Source organism: Vicugna pacos, chromosome 13 (assembly GCF_048564905.1).
Source record: "Vicugna pacos chromosome 13, VicPac4, whole genome shotgun sequence".
Lineage (NCBI taxonomy): Eukaryota > Metazoa > Chordata > Mammalia > Artiodactyla > Camelidae > Vicugna > Vicugna pacos.
This window is the reverse complement of record NC_132999.1, coordinates 44,765,860-44,786,297: the sequence shown is the minus strand read 5'-3', so window position 1 is coordinate 44,786,297 and position 20,438 is coordinate 44,765,860. Positions and strand designations below refer to the sequence as shown.

The window sequence follows — 20,438 nt, the reverse complement described above, 5'->3', positions numbered from 1 at the left end:
CAAGTCTAGTACCAAATACTCCAACATGACAAAAGCCCAAGAATTTTACTTTAGAAAGTAGTTTTCTAAAAAAAAAAAAAAAGAAGAAAGTAGTTTTCTAATTTTACCTTTCTATTTAAAGATATATAATATCATTTGCAATAAAAATAACTTTCATCCTTTCCAGTATTCATACTTTGTATCAATTATCTTGCCTAATCCACTGGCTACTACTTTCAGGACAATATTAAATAATAGTATTGATAGTTTCCTGATATTTCTCCCTAAGGGTAGATGGGAAAGCATTTAAAAGAGATAATATCCAGAGTTAATGGAAGTGATAGAAGAAGAGGACACTGTCATCTAGTGTTGGTGAAGATATAAATTGACACAATGCTTTGAGAAGGCATTCTGTCTGTACCCACTTAGCAACTCCACTTCTAGGAATCACATTATTCCATATATCCTGTTATATATGTGACCAAAGATATTCATTGCAGCATTATTTATAGCGGCAAAAAATTGTACAGTCATGACCCATTACCATGCTTCCGATGAGAATAGAAGAATTAATTTTAACTGATGGGATATGATAGTAAAAGATTGGATATTGATTTGATGCTTCTCTAGTGATATTCCTAGATGTTTTGTTTTGGCAGTTGTATGACATAACTCTGAATGTATTCTACCTCTATTAGCATAGTATCCCTGTTGTGTCTGTACTCCAGAGACTTGATCATATAAGGACTGAGCAAAAGCTGGATCTTTGGGCACATGATGAGAATGTGAAGGCCTCAGTCTCTAGCCCGATTCAATCTTTTTATATAATAGTTTCTGGGAGATTTGGGATTTTGAAGCCCACTATTGGCTAGAAACCGGATTATATTAAACGTGAAAGAAACTTCATTAGAGACATAACTCCTTGAGCACTAATTTATTATAGTACTCTTCATCTTTATATATGTTTGTATTTATAAATTTGATAACAGTACTGAATTGTGGTTAGTGCACATAAAAAAATAACTGCTCAGCCAGTTCAATTCAGTTAGCACTAAGGAGAGCTGATTTAGCAAATTGTACGTTCCTGAGTTTGAAAAGCCTCACTAATCTGTGTTTCTTCACCATGGTCTCACTTTCTGTCATTATTTTACATTCTGCTGAATGATTTTGACCTATAATGATGTGTTAAGGCTAAAATTACTGTAAAATTACTAAACAGAAATATTATTTTGGATGTTAAAATGGATGTTTTACAGTGGTTTGAACCAGGGAGACACCTTCAAGAAACTGGTCAACTATTAATTAGAGATTGGTGGAAAACTGACATCATGAAAACTATCATAAAAGCTATTGTAGCCTGAGAAGAAATGACTCACAACTATCTGAATGAATAAAGTTGGAAGAAGCTTTGCCTGGAGGCATGCCAGGACTTTAACGGATATGAAGGGAAATAATAACTGCAAAATAGCAACACCAGAAACTATGCTTTAGTGATATGATGACCTTAATTGCACTGATTCTATTAATGTTCCCATTTCTAGAAATATAGTTCTGTCTGTTAAATAGAGTATTCTTGAAAGGGCTATTGCTGCAGGCTTGGAGAGTGTCACAAATTAGGAATAAATGACTCTTGGTCACACATGATAGAAGTCAAGCTTAAATTTAAGCAGAAAAGGAAATTTATTGGCTCACGTAACTAAAAATCCAAGAGAACACTGGTTTTAGGCACAGCTGGATTCAGGAGTTATAGTATATCATCAGGACTCTCTTTAAAACAATTTTGTCTGGCTTTCTTTTGTGTTAGCATCATTCTTAGGTGCGCTTTCCCACTTACAGAAGATAGCTTTTTGCAGTTCTAGGCTTATATGATCCCTAAGGCATCTGCCCTCATGTAGTGAGACCTTCATTCTCTAGCTTCCATACACATTCGGACTGACCAGTCTGATTCATATGTCCATGCAGTCAGGGAGGCCAAGGGATTAATAGCATCACCAAATTGTGGAAGGCAGTTCCCAAAAGAAAAAGAAGAATCTTATGCTGAGGAAGAAAGGGATGCTGTGCAGGCAAAAGACAACAGAAGTCCAACTATCATAACAGAAATGGAAGGAGGCTCATGTAAAAGGTACATATGAAATGTTATGGATGAAATGATTTGATGCCTATGGTTTTATTTTTAAATATTCTTGGGGTAGGGGGAATGGAGGCAGATAGAAGATATGCAATTAAAGGGAGGGTATAGCTCAGTGGTAGAGTGCATGCCTAGCACTCTAGGTCCTAGGTTCAATCCCCAGTACCTCCATAAAAAAAATAAATAAACCTAATTAGGTTCACCCCCCCACAAACAAACAAACAAACAAATGACACGAAATTAGCAAAATTCATCAGTGTTAAAGCTGAGTAAGAAATACACAAGCATTCATTATATTATCTACCCTGCTTTGGTGAGTGTTTAAAATTTTGCTTAAAGAAGTTAATGACAAAAACAAAACAACAACATTAACAACAACAAAATAAATGCAGTTTCTAATCGACTATGACTGTTTGTAAGAAGTAAAAGTTGAGAGAGAAGCTGAGAGGGAAGATTATATGCCATTTGTCCAGAAGGGCAAGTCTCAGTAGATCCTTTTCTTAGACAGCTGATTTGTCTGTTTTGGGGACCAGAAATGTTATCAGTCAGGGTCTGCTCAGGAAAACAGAAACCACTCTGGGTATTTCAAAGAGAGGAAATTTAATATATGAAATTCATTCCAAAAGTTTAAGACGAATTGGAACAGCAAAAAGAAAAAGAGGGGCCAGAGGAGCTAGAAGAATTCTAATCACAGATCAGAAGGTGCTGTGCCCCTGAGCTGGAGCTCACTAGTCTGTGCAGTTGGAGTTGCTGTCACAGTCATTCTGGATCTGCCAAAGAGGTACCACTTCTATCAGAGATGGAAAGCCCAAAGGCTGGAAAGTCTACTGGAGTCCAGAATCACCCACTCCAGCTGCCATTACACCAACAGCCAGCAACCACCAGAAATTGCTGCATTTCCCAAAGCAGGAAGCTTTTTTCCTTTTACTGATCTCCTGTCAGTGCCTTCTATTGATGGAATCTAACAGGAAGCCAGCTGCAAGGAAGGAAGCCTGGGAAATATCATTTGCAGAATTCCAATTACATCAGTATAGAGTAGAGTAGAGCATGGCAAGGGTTGAGCTGAGAGACAGGCAAATAACCAATATAGTCCACCCTCTTTGGCTGCTTGGCATCCGTATATACCACTCTTCCCATATTTAAAATTCTGAACGAGCTCACAAATCTGCTTTCCACTCTGCAACTATCCTTCATACAAACAAAGACGCCCTCACTGTCTCCTCAAAATGGGTAATGTTAATTCCTCTTTTAGGTCAGTCATGATCCAATTTAATGGAAGCATGCAATGTTTCCCTGATGGCAACATTCCTATCTTAGGAGCTAAGACCTCTACAGGGACAGAAAGCAAAAATTCTGTAAATGGGCTGTTAGAGGTAAAAGTGAAAGGAGGCATTGCTACTTTCATCCCTTGATTTCTAGAAGTGAGGATTCTAGCTATGGAAAAAAATAGTGTCATGTATTGGTCAGTGGCTAAAAGCATATACCACGTCCATTTGAATAGCACCATAATCTCTCAAGGTATCACTCAGATGGGGCCATCATGGAATATTCAGTTAGTTATTCCACTGTTTTATCAGGCAGGCTGCTTCTGGGTGATGGAGTACACAGCATGCTTCATGGTGGCTAGGTAAAGCAGCTGGCTGACAGCCTCAGAACAGGTCATCTTGTCCACCTGATTTCTGAGAATCTCCTCTGCAGTGGGTACCCTTTTAAACATTCACATGCGACACTAAAATCTCATACCCGAGGTATATCTACTTGCCTCTTCCCCACATGCCTTTTTTACCAGATCTTCTATCTGGTTCTTTCTAAATCCTTGACTGTTTGGCCAACTTGTTAGCCATTGTCCATGAATCAGGGTAAAATCTGTACCTGTGTCTATCTCTTTGTCCATGCAAAGTGGACAACCAGATGCTCACTGGGAGATTTTTCCTTCCCAGAATCTTTCAGGAACTCTCCTGATGGGAGTAGTGATGTTTCAGCCATCCACTTCTAGCTGGTGCCAGCATATTGTGCAAAATCATCTCTAAATCAGTCAACTTATTGTATGGGACTCACCATGGGACCAAACGTGTGAGTTGAGGAAAGGCAGCAATGTACTAGGAGTAGGTGCTGTCAAAACTGTGCCATCTGCTCATGGACTTACTTGTGTATACAGGACCCGTTCACTTCAGTCTTGTCCATAACACTTCCTCCAGATAGTGGAGTGCTTGATATACATGCCCAAGTGTGCAATTTGGTGTGTCAGTGACACCCAGGAAAGGCAACTCAGGCATGGCCGCTTGATGTCCCATGGCCAGGCATCAAGCTCTAAGAGGGCCTGGTAGGTGACATTCCAAAAGTTCTTTTCCAAAAAGAGAACAGCTAGCTGCTGGAGAGGTGTGATGGTTAATTTTATGTGTCAGCTTGACTGGTCTACAGTGTTCCCAGTAATCTGACCATTCTGGATGTTTCTGTGAGAATGATTTTGGATGAGTTTTTTTTTTTTTTTTTGAAGTATAGTCAAGTTTTGGGTGAATTTTAATACTTGCTTTGATAGCCTGAGAAAAGCAAGTTGCCCTCCCTAATGTGCATGGGCCTATTCCAATCAGTTGAGGGCCTGAATAGAATAAAAGGCTGATTCTCCCCGCAAATAAGAGGATATTTCCTTCTGCCTGACTGCTTTGAGCTAGGACATTGGCGTTTTTTCCCCCTGCCTTTGGACTCCCAACTGAGACACTGGCTCTTCCTGAGTCTCAAGCCTGCCACCCTTGCCCTGGAACTTACACCCTGGGTCTCAGGCCTTCAGACTTGGACTGGAACTGCACCATCAGCTCTCCTGGCTCTCCTGCTTGCCAACTGCAGGTCTTGGAACTTGTTAACCCCCTTAATCATGTGAGCCAATTCCTTATAATAAACCTCTTTTTATATGTATATTCATCCTATTAGTTTTGTTTCTCTGCAGAATCCTGACTCATACAAGAGGTCATGGATTTTTTCCCCCAAATTCTAAGGGCTGTGATTCTCCCACTGAGGCTCACCAGATGCTCCATACAGCATCCCTGTTTACCATAGACCTCTAACACAATTGGAGTTACTGGGTCATAGGCCTACATAGAAGAGCAGCTGGCACTATAGCCTGGACCTTCTGCAGGATCTTTTCTTGCACTGGGCCACAATGAAAAATGGCCATCTGATGAATTTCTCAGTATATAGGTTGGAGTATCAGACCCAGATGAGTTATATAGTTGCCTCCAAAAATAAAAGACGCCTGCAGCATGTTGTCTGTCTTTTTATGGTGGGTGGCACAAAGTACAGCAGTTACTCATTTTAGATTGGGCTGATCCCAACATGTCCCAGATAATTTGACCTCTAAAAATGTCAGCAAGGAGGCAGGACCCTCAGTCTTCATGGCGTTTGTCTCCCACCTCTGGCATGCATTTATCTTCCTAAGGTATAGGATACTTGCTGCTTTCTATTCATTATGTCCAATCCGCCTAATATCATCAGTGTAGTGAACTGTTATCCCTGACAGGTGAAAGCAAATTGCTGCTTATGTTTCTTGCTAATCCGTAAAGAGACAGAAGCATCTCTTCAAGTCAGTGGCCATATTCCAAGTGACGTGTACTATGTTGATTTGCTCCAATAGAAAGATCACATCTGGAACAACAGCTCCAATCAGAATTACCCACTGACTAAGTATACTAAAATCCTCAATCAGTCTCCAAGACCCATCCACCTTCCACAGAGGCCAGATAGGCAAGTTAAATGCAGAAGTGGTAGGAATTGCTACCCAAATCTTTGAAGCCTGTGATGATGGCACTAATCTCTGCATATACCTGCAAGATTTAGTATTGGTTTTGGTTTATCCTGGTGGGGAGGGAAAGTTAAGAATTTCTATTTGTTCCTTCTTACTATAATATCCCCCACACCATGATCAGGGAGTAGATTTGGGGCTTTTGCCAGTCGCTAAGTAGGGCTTTTTGGCACTGTACTTCAGAAATTGGAGAAATGGGCGTAGGATGAGATAGACTCAGGCCAGAACTCCATTATCACTTGATCTCAGTAAGCCTCTGCTTTGGCTGGTGCATCACAACGGTGTTTTTGGTACCCCGGAATTAATGCCATTGCAGAACCAATATCTAGTAATCCCTGAGAGCTTTAGATATTTATTTCCCTTTTCCCAGTGTTCTGTCATCCTAGTAAACGGCTTCACTTCCATTCATTTAGTAATGACTTACTAGGACATCACTTCCGATCCCTTTGAGGAAGACTTGAAGGAAATGTCTAGTGTGTGTTTGTGGATAGTGTATTGCTCCTCTTCAGTTAAATGTTCTATAATCCAGTTCTGTAAAGCAGTCTAGGTCTGAGGTATGGATGGTAGCCTGTCATGCTCCAATATGGTAAACCAGGTCAGATTGCTACCCAATAGGCCTAGAGTTTCTGATGGTTGGTTGGTTGGTTTTTTGTTATATAGGCCAATTTAATACTTTAGTAAGCTGTTCGTCTAGACAGTTCCTAGAGACAACATGATCAGTTAGCCATCACCAGAGATCTACCCCCTCTGCACATTATGGTAATTGTTTACACATTGTCTCTGACATTTGACCACTGTCACTTGGCCTTTGCCACTCTGGGATCTCATCATCCCCATTTCAATGAAGACCTCTCCCTCTGTCATCCCCAGCCTACAGAGGATAGCCATCATATCTTAGTGAAGTGTCCTCTGGACATTTGAGTTTCTCCCTCCACATTATGCCAGAATTTTTGGCATCTCAGTCTCATTGAGTTCAAGTTGTGGTTAGCCTGTGAAACAGATTTTTAGAGCCATTCCTAAGTACTTCAACTAACTGTCTCTTCCTGCATGTTATTTTTGCATTACCTTTCCTGAGAAATGCTGAGATCTGACTCTGGTTATGGTGTGGTGGCAATGAAGGGTGGTGAGGTGTGTCTGAGGAAAATTGGCATCCCCTTGGAAGGTAATTGCTTCAGATGAGTTACTACTGTCTTCAAGAAAGGGGAGGCTAGTCTCCTTAGACAAAGAAGGGGAAGCTGCTTCCCTGGCAAGGGAGGCTCATGGGAATTTAGAGGCTCAAGTTTCCCAGATTATCTGAATCTATTTAAATGTTCCTATTCCAAGTCTGAGGGTCTCCTTCACAATCAATACTCATCACGTAAGGGTGTTGGTCAGGATGTAAAATCAACTCACGTTGTAATTTTGCAACCCACGCAGTTACATTTGGGGTCTAATTTTTAGTATATGCACCTTGTGGCTTCACAAAGAATTCCTTTAGGGTCAGAGTTCTCTGGTTCTCTGATGGTGACTTGAGTTGAATTTAAAGACTGGTGCTTGTCATTTCCTTTCTGTAAGTGCTCCAGTACAGTCAGAAGCAGCTAGCCTCCCAGGTCCTTGCAGTCATTATTAATATCATGATGGCCAAATGCAGCAGCCACTTGGTCTCCCAAAGTCAATAGGACTTCACCCTAAGCGAACCCAGGTGATGAGGTAGGTAATCATAGTGTGACTACATGACATGAGTTACCAGTATTTCCATTCTCCATTGGCAAAAGGTCATCACTCTGTTCAAGCTCAGTCAGCAAACCAGTCCTCAAATCCTATTTTGGAGGGTCTCTTTGCTGGGACATTTTCTGTTGCCAAAATTATAGAGTAAGAGTCCTATCCAGAAAAACGAAATCATTCTAGATATTCTAGATACAGATACAGTAATACAGGAAATTACAAGCTGTGGGAAGGCCTGAAAGGGCTCACATGAGGCTGGGGGATGGAGGAACAAAAAGAAAGAAGGAAATGATACTCAAAGATCACAAGCTGTTAATCACAAGGGCTCAGAGTTCACAAGTCCTTGAAGCTGAGCCCACAAGAGTAAATTGCTTGCTGCACTTTTGGAGACACAGTCAGTCTTGTATCTGCTGAAGAGTTGCCACCTCTATCAGGGCTGTAACCACCAAAAATATTCTGCATCGGCCTGAGCTGCTGTCCCCGATCATCGCATCCTGCTGCTGTTGCAGAAAATACCAGCAACTGTGAGAGCTAGAAGTTGGAAATTTCTCTCTTCCTCTGGTCTTCTGATTTCCATTATGGTCCATTCAGCATATCCCACAGGAAGCTAACTGATGAGAGATCCTGGGTCATGAGGGTGCAGACTCTCAGCCCCGTCAGAACAGAGAGGAATACAGAAGGGCAGTTGTGGGGCTTAAATAGGTAAGCAATAGGTAAAGGATCAGTCCAGAAACCAAAACCATTGCCTTAGTTTTGAGAGCTCTGCTTCCTGACAAGAGGAAAGAACAAACTTATTCAGCCATAGATGGGTAGGTTAAGGTAAAAATGGCAACTTCTCCTGCCTGTCAGTTGCTATAATCTAGCAATGAAATAGTTTTCACCAATCAGCTGAGTATTTATTGAGTATCTGCTAAGCTCAGCTTATGTTGTGATACTTTAATCTTGTGATTCGAGTAAAAAGTATAAATCAGAGTAGATTGAAAATCAAATAGACATTTTTATATTTAACTACTGTAATTCTACATTTCCCCCATCCTCATCATTTTTACAAATAGTGACATTTTACTTACAGTTCAAAGTCATCTATAATGAGCTCCCATATCATCCCCTTCCCTTACATACTGTACACTTTTTCACTCTCTCTTCCTCTTGTAAAGAGGGTACCCTCTCTCCCAACCCCTCACTTATCTTTTCTAATGGTAACCATTTTAGTGCGTTCTCAGCCCCTTCCTGTTTCATCGGGAAATGTATTTCTTCAGTTTTTGTTTTTCCAAAATACTCAAATTCTTCAGCCTTGACTCTACTTCCCCTTATTGCTTCCTCCCTTATTCTCTTTCCCTTTACAGCAAAACTCTTTGAAAAGAATTGTGTGTGCTTGTTTCTCATCCCATGCTCCCCTTTTTTTATTTAAATTTTTTTGATGGGGGAGGTAATTAGATTTATCTGTTTACTTATTACTTTTGGTGGAGGTACCACGGATTGAACCCAGGACCTTTTGTGTGCGAGGCAGGCACTCTACCCGCTGAGCTATTCCCTCCCCCGCCATTCTCCCTTAAAGCCACCATAACACACACACACACACACACACACACACACACACCACACACACACACACACACCACACACACACACACACACCACACACACCACACACACACACTGATAAATCCGGTGGTCAACTATTAGTCCTCATCTTACCAAAACTAACACAATTGATCACCCCTTCCTTGAAACACTCTCTTCACCTCCAGGATATGTTTCTTCCTACTCTTTATCTCTTATTGGATGAATAACAGGACATGTTAAACTTAACTTGTCCAAAGTTGAGCTCCAGATACCAGTCCCTACAACCTGTTTTTTCTCCCAGTCTTCCCCACTTCAACAAATGGCAACTCCATTTTGCCAGTGCTCAGCCCATAAAGCTAAGAGTCATCCTTGATTATTCTTTCTCCTCCCTGCCATACGTGTGTTACCTAGGGGTGTGTGTGTGTGTGTGTGTGTGTGTTTGAAATGCCCTTTCCCTTTTATCTATTGGAGTCTTTTCATAAGCCCCTGGAAGTCACTCTCAATCCTATATTTAAATTATATTTTCCTTTTCAGTATTGGAATATATAGTACTAGAAACTCAGCTGCCAACTTGGGGTATTTCACTTTAGGGAAGATTCTTGTGACGGCCCTTTGACATAGTCTGCTGCTGAAGTCATTTGCCACTGTTCTCAGCCTTTTCTTTCAGAGGTCCTCTGTTGTTTTTTCTATTTGTCAAAGGCAGTACTCAAGTCTCTCCAGTCAGGAGAAGATAATTTTCTACTTTACTTTCACTGTTAACATCCTCCCACTCCCTATCAACTCTCAGTGAGGAGCCTGTTGAAATCTGTACACAGTGACTACAGTTTGCAACTCTTAACAATACTGATGCTCACTTTAAATGTCTACATAGTGCCTGGAAAGCAAATTCTTATGGAAACTTAAGCTAAAAATGATCTGCTTCATCCCCAAGGAGTTAACTTTTTACTAAAACTTTTAAGAATAGAATTAGTGTTTATGTAACACTTTTATGTCTGAAAAAGAACTGGCAATGACTTGGACATCAATTAATCTTTCCTCTATGAAGCCAACTTAGATTCCTTTCAGGGTTAAGAGTGGATTTTAAAGAAAAGTTGCACTAATAGTTGGATGACAATTACCAAAGAACTCAGAATCTTCAAATATAACTTATAAATTGGGATTCTTTGGTTACAGGTTAAAAGGAAAGCCAACTCAAATTAGCTTAAGAAAAAGGACTTTATTGGCTCAAGTAACTGAAAAGTCTAAGGCTAGATATAGCTTAAGACATGACTGGATCTAGGGCTGGGGTTGGCAAAGATAGCTTGTGGCTGATTTTGTAAACAAAGCTTTTTTTGGTAGGTCATTTAAATTACTTTATTTTACTTTAAATTCTAAATTACTAATAATTATTATGATAAAATAAGTAAATGTTTTTATTATTTTTATTCTGTTGATTTTTTAAAGCAAAAAATGAAATAGCGCATTTAAATCCAAATGAACACAGAATAAGAGAAGTATTTTATAAAGTGGAAAGAAAGTAGAATATTAGTACTTTTGCATTTGAATCTTGACTTTGCCTTATACAAGCTATGTGATTTTGTATATATTAGGGCAAATTACTTAATTTTGTTCATTTTAAGGTTATACTCCATTTACAGTTATTATTATTATTGGCTATATTCCCCATGTTGTACAATATATACTTGCAGCTTATTTTATACATAATAGTTTGTACCTCTTAATTCCCTACCACTATGTTTCCCTTCCCACTTCTGTCTCCCCACTGGTAATCACTGGTTTGTTCTCTATATCTGTGAGTCTGCTTTTTTTGTTTTATTCACTAGTTTGTTGTGTTTTCTAGATTTACATATAAGTGATATCATACAGTATTTGTCTTTACCTGACTCATTTCACTTAGTATAATGTCTTCCAAGTCCATCCGTGTTATTGCAAATGGCAAAATTTCCTTTTTATGGCTGAGTGGTATTCTGTTGTACATGCATACCACGTCTTCCTTAGCCATTCATCTCTTGATGAACACTTAGGTTGCTTCCATGTCTTGGCAATTGTATATAATTCTGTTATGAACAGGGTGCATGTATCTTTTTGAATTACTGTTTTTGTTTTCCTTGGTTATATATCAAGGCATGGAATTGCTGGATAAAACTTTATTGTAACACAGCCATGACTATTCATTCCCATATTGTCTGGATGCTTTTGTGGTCTGGTGGCAGAACTGAACAATATAACAGTGAAGTTGAGTAGTTGTGAGAGAGATCTGTGACCCACTATGATCTATGTGTTTTTTCCCCCAAACTAAGCAATTCTCCCAACACTAATTCAGCTGAGTTCTGGCACTGTTTACCTGAAGATAGCGTCACATTCCACAGGTTAAGAGCTCAGTCCCACAAGATTGCCCCCATTTCAGATGCCAATCAAAAGTCAGGTTGTTATTTATGCTTCTGACCACCTGGCTATAAATCAGAAGTTCTCAGGACCCCCTCCTTGATTAATTTGCTAGAGTGGGTCACGAAACTCAGGAAACCAGTTTACTTACTAGGCTACTGGTTCATTACAAAAGATATTAAAGATATGAATCAATAGCCAGATGAAGGGATACATAGGGCAAGATCCTGAATACAGGAGCTTCTGTCCCCATGGAGTTTGGGGCCAGCAGCTGGTTGAGTTCTGGTTCACTTACCTGGAAGCTCTTGGAACCCCATCCTTTGGGTTTTTATGGCGGCTTCATTACATAGGCACAATTGATTACATCACTGGCCACTGGTTATTGGTTCAACCTCCAGGCCCTCTCCTCTCTCCAGAGGTCAAGATGGGACTGAAAGTTCCAACCCTCTAATCTAATTCATCTAATTTCCTAGTTGGTTCCCCTGGCAACCCCCCCAATCTTTAGGGGACTTCCAAAAGTCACCTTACTAGCGTAAACTCAGTTGTGTTTGAAAGGGGCTTGTTATAAATAGCAAGATACCCTTTTCATTTTTATGGCTCTGAAGTGACTTCAGGAATTGCAGACGAAAGACCAAGTATAACAAAAGATGCTCCCATTGCTTTTATTGCTTAGGAAATTCCAGGGGTTGGGGAACTGTGAGCCAGGAACCATGGACCAAGTCCAAAATATATATTTATTATAAATCACATTCTCACACCCACAAACCCTAAAATATTTCCTGTCTGGCCCTTAATAGAGATAAGTGACCCGTGTCTGGTCTAGGGAAAAATGAGTGTCGATAGGATCTGGCTTTTCTGTTTCTCTGTTCTGCTTTCCTCAGTGTTGATCCTTCCTCTTACAGGCTCCCTCCTGGTGGTGGCAGAACATCTACAGTAGCTCCAGGCTTATATCCTCATAAAAGTGGTCTTCTTTTGTAGTTGCTTCAATAAACATGCTAAGATTCAGTTTGATTGAACCTCCTTTTCTTGCTTGTTTGATGTGTTCATCCCCAAACCAATAACTGGCCATGGGAACACAGTGCTCTCATCTGCCAGGTCAAGGTCACAGGTTGACCTCTGGAGTGATAAGTCATGATGGTATCTCCCAAACCATAAGAACCAAAGAGGTGAAGAGGTGATCCTCTTAAGAAAAATTGGGGAGCTATTACCAGAAAAAGGTATTGAGTGAGTAAGGGGAGTAGTAGGAATAGAATAATGAGTAAACAAGAGGGACATTATATAACAGGCTGGTAAACAGAAGCATCCACTGAAACAATTAAACTAACAGCTTTTAAATAGCTACGGCTTCTTCTGTTAATACAGAAATAAATATTTTTTGCTTTCACTCATTTGTTTTAAGTCCAAGGTTTAGGTCTACTGTGTGAAATTACTGTCTTTATTGGTCAAAAACAGTTGCATATTGGCAATTCCATGTGATTTGTATTAGCTTCCTAGGGCTGCTGCAACAAGTACCACAAACTGGGTTGCTTAAAACAACTGAAATTTATTCTCTCAATCTGGAGGCTGGAAGTCAGATATCAAGGTGTCAGCAGGGTCATTCTCCTTCTGAATTCTCTAGAGGAGGATCTGTCCAGCTTCTAGTGGCTCCAGGTTTTCATGACTTGTGAAGGTATGACTCTAATCTGTACCTCTTACTTCACATGGCTTTCTTTCTTGTGTGTATTTATGTGTCCTCTCCTCTTGTTATAAGGACACCAGTCATTGGATTTAGGGCTCACCCTAATCCAGTATGACCTCCTAACTAATTATACCTGCAAAGACACTATTTCCAAATCAGGTTACATTCTGAAGTTCTAGGTAGACATGAATTTTAAGGAGACAGTATTCAACCTACTACCCAAGGGGAAAAGACTGGCAGTTCAGTAGTGCCAGAAAAATCGGTTATCCATGTGAAAAAAGTTAGAATACAGTATGCAAAATCAATAGTAGATTAAAGACCCAAAAGTGAAAAGTAGAACTTTAAAAAATATCTTTATATCCTTGGTATAAGGATTTCTTAAACAAGATAGAGAAAACACTTTAACAAATTGACAAATTTGACTCTATTAAATCTAAAAGCTGCTTTTTAATGAAAATCACCTCAAATGGAGTTAAAAAGACAAACCACAGATGGGAGAAGTTATCTGCAAAGCATATAACTGATAAAGGATTAGTATGTTGGATGTATAAAGGATATCTATGAGTAAGAAAAAGATGACCCAATTTAAAAAATATGAAAGGATATTGTGTAGATAGCATTATTGGCCCCAGTTCATCACCCCTTACCAATATTCACACCCTTTGTTGAGTGACTTTGCAGTTCTTCCCACTAATAGACCAGAGGATATTTCTTCTCCCCTTGTGATTTGGCCATGTGATTTGCTTTAGTCTATTAGAATATAATACTTGTGACAATGTGCCAGTTGCAAGCCTAAGCTGTAAGAGACATCATGTATCTTCACTTGGGCTTTTGTACTTTAGCCATTGTCATGAGAAGAAATTGTCCAGGCTTGCCCACTGGTCTCAGGAGGAAGATGTAAGTCCACGTACCATCACAACCACTTCAGACAAGCTGTCCCATCTAGGTCCAGCCTAAATCAGCCAACCCACATGCATGTAAGCTAAATAAATACTTACTATTGTATAACATTGTTTTTGTGGTTAGTTGTTACGCAGTGTTACTTAACAGCATTTTAATAAGCAAGGAAATTCACTGAATCATGGTCAAAAAACAAAACTTGTTCAATCCATACAAATAAAAGCAGTAGCATACTACTGCATATCCATAATATTTAAACATCTGATAATATTAAGTGTTGACAAAAATTGAGAAGTAGAAACTGATATACATACCATTAGTGGGAGTTCACACCTAAAAACCAGGTGACATGGTTCTGGCCATTGATTTGCAAGTGTTAAGTTCCCTGGATGCGGCATCCAGAAAAACTAGTTTTTTTCCTGATAAAAAAGAAGATAGACTGGGCTGGTAATTGCCTTTTGTCTTTTCATCTTCTTCCTGCCGGGAATGTGGACATGAGGCTGGAGATAGGGCAACTATCTTGTAACATAAAATGTTTTAATTTCATTAATTATATTTTTCATATATTAAATTCATTTGATTCCTCTTCAAACCTACCTCTTTTTTTCCCCCCTTTTCATATAGATAACAATAAAACAAAGTAAAGGAGAATGGCTAACATTTGTGAAGTACTTACCACATGCCCAATACTGTTTTGAGTGCTATACATACCTCAACTCATTCAATCCTCACAGTAATGCTGTGAAATAAGTGCTATTTTTGGTTCCATTTTATAAATAAGGTAACAGAGATTAAGTACATTGCCCAGGGTCACACAGCTATCAAGTGACAGAGTTAGGATTCCAAGTCAAGCTACCTGTTTCTAGTTCCTACACAACTATATGCTAGTCTATATCACCTTCTGTCTCTTTGACCATTTTAAAACATACTTGTTTAATAGCCTATTAGATTTTTATTCTATTTTTCTGAAATTCCTGGGGTTCTAATTCCCTGCTTGTTATATACATACTGATTCTTCTTCACAAAAAGTAATTTCCTTCTATCTTTTAATATTTTTGATTTACTCATTCAGCAAGATTGAGCATCTGTTGTGTGCTCAAGTGCTGTTCAAGGAGCTGGGGATACATAAGTAAACGAAACAGGCAAAGTCTCTGCTCTCTTGGACCTTAAATTCTAGTAGGAGAAAACAGACAATAAACAAATAAGAGGATAGAGAGTGGGAGGAGGTGCTTGTATAAAATGGCAAAGGAAAGCCTCTCCGATAATTTGAGCAGAGACCTAAAAAAAAAAAAAGTGAGAATGTGAGCTATGTGTATACCTGGGGGGAAGAATTTCCGAGCACAGAGAATAACAAGTACAAGGCTGCATGGCAGGAACATGCCTTGAATGTCTGGGAAGGAGCAGAGGTCTTTGGAGCTGGAAATGCAGTGTGTAGAGCAGAGAAGATGTGGGCAGGGAGGTACCGGGAGAAGGGAGAATGCAGATCATGCCGAATGCAGACCGTGCCGGGCCTTTTAGGTCATGAGAACTTTGCGGTTGGATGGGGAACCTTTGGAGGGTTTTGTGCAGAGGAATAACATGATGTCACTTACGTTTTAGAAGGATCACTCTGGCCGCTGTCTTCAGCCTAGACTGAAGTTGCAAGGAGACTAATTAGGAGGCTGTTGGTGATAGGTGATGGATGGATCAAAGTGGTAACAGCAGTAGTGGACAGAGGTAGTAGGATTTTGGATTTGTTATGAAAGTAAAGCTGACAACACAGAGTCAAAGATGACTCTTAATGTTTTTGGTCTAAACAACTGGAATGGACTTAACATTTCCTGAGACGGATAAGACTGTAGGAAAAGCACGTTTAAGATGAGGATGAATGAAGAGTATAGTTCTGGATATGTTGAGCTTAGGATACCTATTAAACATCTAAGCGGAGATGCAGATAAACATATATGAGTCTGAGGTTCAGGGAAGAGGTTGGGGGCTAGATGTGTAAATTTGTCAGTTATAAGCTCAAAGTTGTATTTAAAACCATGAGACTGGATGGGCTCACCTAGGGAATGATATAAGCAGAGATGAGTTCTGAGCCTGAGCCCTGGAACATTCCAGCTGTAGGGGAGGAAAAATTTCCCTTGACCTTCTTCCTGGCTGCATCTGAAAATTAAACTAACAAAGACAGATTTACTCAATATAAGTTTTACGTGACACAGAAGCCTTCAAAAGGAAATGACCCAAAGAGAGAGACCGGAGTGTTTTTACACTAGGCTTAATGAAGAGTGGACAGTCGTGAGAAACATAAAAAAATTCTCCAGGACATGTCCTCTTAGGACATTTTAGTAGCAAAAATCAGAGAATAAAAGTTTATAAACTTATTGGGAAAAAAAAAAGAAATATAACAAATTAACATCATTAGAGGGAGGGTACAGCTCAAGTGGTCGAGTTCATGCTTAGCATGCTTGAGGTCCTGGGTTCAATCCCCAGTACCTCCTCAAAAAATAAATGAATAAACCTAATTACCTCCCCTCTCAAAAAAAATTTTTTTTTAATTTAAAAAGTAACATCCTTGAATACAGTTCCCTGTGCTATACAGTAGGGCCTTGTTGTTTATCTATATTAAATACCTTGCAATAGCCCATAATGAAAAGAATATGAAAAGGCAGGACAGGTATAGCTCAGTGGTAGAGCGTATGCCTAGCATGCACGAGGTCCTGGGTTCAATCCCCAGTACTTCCAATAAAATAAGTAAATAAATAAACCTAATTACTCCCCCCATAAAAAAGCAGGGAGCTATAAATGAGTTACTATATTGTACATTAGAAATTAACACAACATTGTAAATTGACTATACTTCAATAAAAAAAATTAACATCCTTTAAAAAAAAAAGTGAGCAGTCATGGAAGAATGTGGTTGATTAAGGAATAAGAGGTAAATATAGTAAACTGGGGGACACTCAGCAAAGCCGGTTTGTTCAGATTCTTCTCAGTGTCCCTTGTCTTCTGCGTTAAGGATGCTCCTTTCCTCTGGGGATAGGGAAGACACCTCTCACCTGAGGGTTTTACGATCTCTTGCAGGGGAGCGGGGAGGGGGCGTCAGAGTGACATTCCTGCTTCTGCTGTTTACTCAACTCCTTCAGTTCAAAATACTCAATATGCTAAGGTGCCCTGTTTGGGGGCCCTATGTCCTGAATCCCATTGCACTTACAAGTTTAGAAAAGGGAAGAACCAGCAAAGGAGACTGAGGAGTGGGCAATAGGAGACGAACCATGAAGGCGTGGGGTCCTGGCAGCCAAGGGAACAAGTGTTTCAGGCTAAAGAGAATGACCCACTGCATCAGTAAAATGAGGACAAAGAGTTGACCATTGGATCTGACAGCACGCAGGTTACCATGGACCTTTCAAAAAAATGGTTTTTGATGAATGGGAATGAAAACCTGATTAGAACGGGAGGAGTGAAGACAGAAAAAGAAAAAAAAAAGACCAAAAACTCTTCCAGTGAACTTTGTGTAAAGGGAGCAGAGAAATGGAGTAGTAGCCGGAAGTAGACGTGAAATCAAAGGCAGGTTTGTTCGCTTGTTTGTTTTTAAGATAGGAAGTATTAGACATCGTGGTGGTACGATATTGGAACTCCAATATCCACTGTGTAGAGAGAGGCGAATGGCTGGGTTCAGCTTAAGCAGACCTGCTTTCCCACCTGCTTGGGTTCTGAGAGCTTCCTTCAGGAGCAGGTTTGCGTTTGCTTCTGCAAAGTGTTCCCATGGATACCACGAGCCCAACACTAATTCTCATGTTAGTTTTTCAGCTTGAAGTTTCCCACACCAAGCAGGTAAAATAAATTTGGACTTTAGAACCTCACAAAACACAGCCTTGGGTTTGATATCTCACCTAGGGTCTTTCTTCTTCCCAACAAAGACCCTGCAGAGACAAACTGTGTCTTTTCCCTGCACTTAGGGGCAAAGTTTACAAGTCCTTTTTCATTAAGATTGAACCCTTACAGGGTTCCAGTTTCCGTGACTGGTGATAACTGGGCCGTGACTGGTGATAAGTGGGCCGTACTGCTGCTCCAGCTATGCTCCCTCCCCACTGTTGGCATCTAGGGATTTCTTTTTCTTTTTTGCAGACCCAGCCATACACTTTTAGTTTTGGCTGTATTTTAGCCAGCATCTCTAGAGGTTTGTGGCAGGAACGTTTCAGCACTTTCTAGACCACCATTTTGCTGGAATCAGAAGTCTTCCCCCTTCATTCTTCTCTTGGCTCATTCCTAGCCGCCTTTGAGGTCTCACCTTAAATGTGCTTTCTCAGAGAGGTATTCCCTAACCCTCTCCAGCCCAATCTAAGTTAGTTTACCCTGTCATACGAAGAGCACTCTCTTTCTGTCTTAGCACTTAACTTGTCATTTATAACTTCATATGAGTGTCTAATGCCTGATACCCCCCTCTCGATTAAAAACTACACAAAAGTAAGAATTAAGCCTGTTTAGTCCAGCCTGTAGCAGAAGGCCAAACTTAAAGAAGGTACTCATTCACGTTTGGTGACTAAATAGATAATTGTCTAAAAAATCGAAGAACTAACAGTAGAGTACTACATGATATACTGAAACCTGTTATCTTCTGTGTCTTGGAGACTATGTTCTCTAAGAAGAAAGTGTTTTTAATGGAAAAAAGATGAGGTTTCTGACTCTTGTTTTACTTGACTCATCTCAGAGAAGCAGTGTTGCTCCGGTTTTGGTAACCACCGTGTCTTTTCCTCTTTAGAATGGAGATCGCCTCCCATCAGTCTCACCTCCTGCAACAGCTGAATGAGCAGCGCAGGCAAGACGTGTTTTGTGACTGCAGTATTCTGGTTGAAGGGAAGGTCTTCAAAGCCCATCGGAATGTATTATTTGCTAGTAGCGGCTACTTTAAAATGCTTCTTTCTCAGAATTCCAAGGAGACAAGTCAGCCAACCACAGCTACATTTCAGGCTTTCTCCCCCGACACTTTCACAGTTATCCTGGACTTCGTCTATTCCGGCAAGCTCTCTCTCACGGGTCAGAATGTCATAGAAGTGATGTCAGCTGCTAGCTTCCTTCAAATGACTGATGTCATTAGTGTATGTAAGACCTTTATTAAATCTTCGTTAGACATTAGTGAGAAAGAAAAAGATCGCTATTTCAGCCTCTCCGATAAAGATGCCAATTCTAATGGTCTAGAGCGTTCCACTTTTTATAGCGGTGGCTGGCAAGATGGAAGCAGTTCTCCACGTTCTCATCTAAGCCCAGATCAAGGAACAGGTGTAATAAGTGGGAAATCCTGGAGTAAGTATAATTACCATCCAGCTTCCCAAAGGAATACTCAACAGCCTCTGGCCAAACATGAACAAAGGAAAGATTCTATTAAAAAGTCCAAACATTTGAGGTTGTCACAGCCTTCTGAAATGGCTCATTATAAGTCAAGCAAACGAGAGGCACGAACATCTGATTCTTCCAGCCACATTTCCCAATCTGAAGAACAGGCACAGATGGATGCAGAAATGGACTCTACTCCTGTTGGCTATCAGTATGGTCAAGGATCTGATGTCACATCAAGAAGTTTTCCAGGTACCCAAAAAGAGAATCAGTCCCCTCAATCAGGTCCCAAGACTCCTATACAAATCAGTCCTGTCTCAACATGCCCTTACTTTTAGGTGTTATGGGGAGTTGAACCAAGTGATTTTTTTTAAGTCATAATTCTCTAATGAAATCTATTCATAAAACATAAGTTTAAAAATTTTAAGTTAAAAGTAATTTTGGATAAATTTAATGAACTCAAAACAGTACTGAGGATCAAAATGCATGATTTTCCAAAACTGTATCTGTGGGTGATTAGATTACTGTTAAATGTTTAAAGCTCTTTTGTAAATGGTTCAATCCCTAAGATACATATTTTCACTTTAGTTTTTTTTCCCCTGTGTATTCACTTGGGAGGAGTATTTTTATACAGAAAAGTTAAATACAGCAACCATGCATATTTGCAAAGGTTCACAGACCCAGTAAAAAAAATTAAACTAAATCTGAATTTATTAAGATATAAATACATAATTTGAAAAACTTAACATACAGCACACAACAGTGATACCATAATTCTATGTTCAACACCATGAGGCATCTCATTTTTATGACAGTAGTAAAATGCAGAGAGATTATGTAGGTTGATAGTTCCAAAGTTAGCCTCCCTTCACTCCCATAAAATTGAAGTAGAGAACAGGGATTAGCAATACATTGAGGGGTCTAAACCTAATCACCTCCCACTGCCAGAAAGAAAGAAATACGTATCATCCAGCTTTTCCCCCCAGTCA

The 20,438-nt window shown here is 39.8% G+C and overlaps 1 protein-coding gene and 1 long non-coding RNA gene across 5 annotated transcripts in view; one reads left to right on the top strand and one right to left on the bottom strand.

The window, feature by feature from the left end:
• Positions 1–20,438, top strand: part of ZBTB8A (zinc finger and BTB domain containing 8A) — a 48,585-nt gene that overhangs the window by 17,404 nt on the left and 10,743 nt on the right. For all 3 annotated transcript variants that reach the window (XM_072974858.1, XM_072974859.1, XM_072974860.1), the window contains one exon: positions 18,878–19,701. In XM_072974858.1, the coding sequence (XP_072830959.1) occupies positions 18,879–19,701 (823 nt within the window). In that variant the 5' untranslated portion in view covers position 18,878. The remainder of the gene's footprint in view (positions 1–18,877; positions 19,702–20,438) is intronic.
• On the bottom strand, positions 12,195–17,205 carry LOC140700727 (uncharacterized). Of its 2 annotated transcripts, none has more exons than XR_012079336.1 (3): positions 15,729–17,205; positions 14,451–14,555; positions 12,195–12,759 (listed from the first exon to the last, which is right to left on the bottom strand). It is a non-coding gene; the product is annotated as an uncharacterized lncRNA (long non-coding RNA). The 2 variants fall into 2 exon arrangements; XR_012079335.1 differs by having other exon boundaries at positions 16,181–17,205.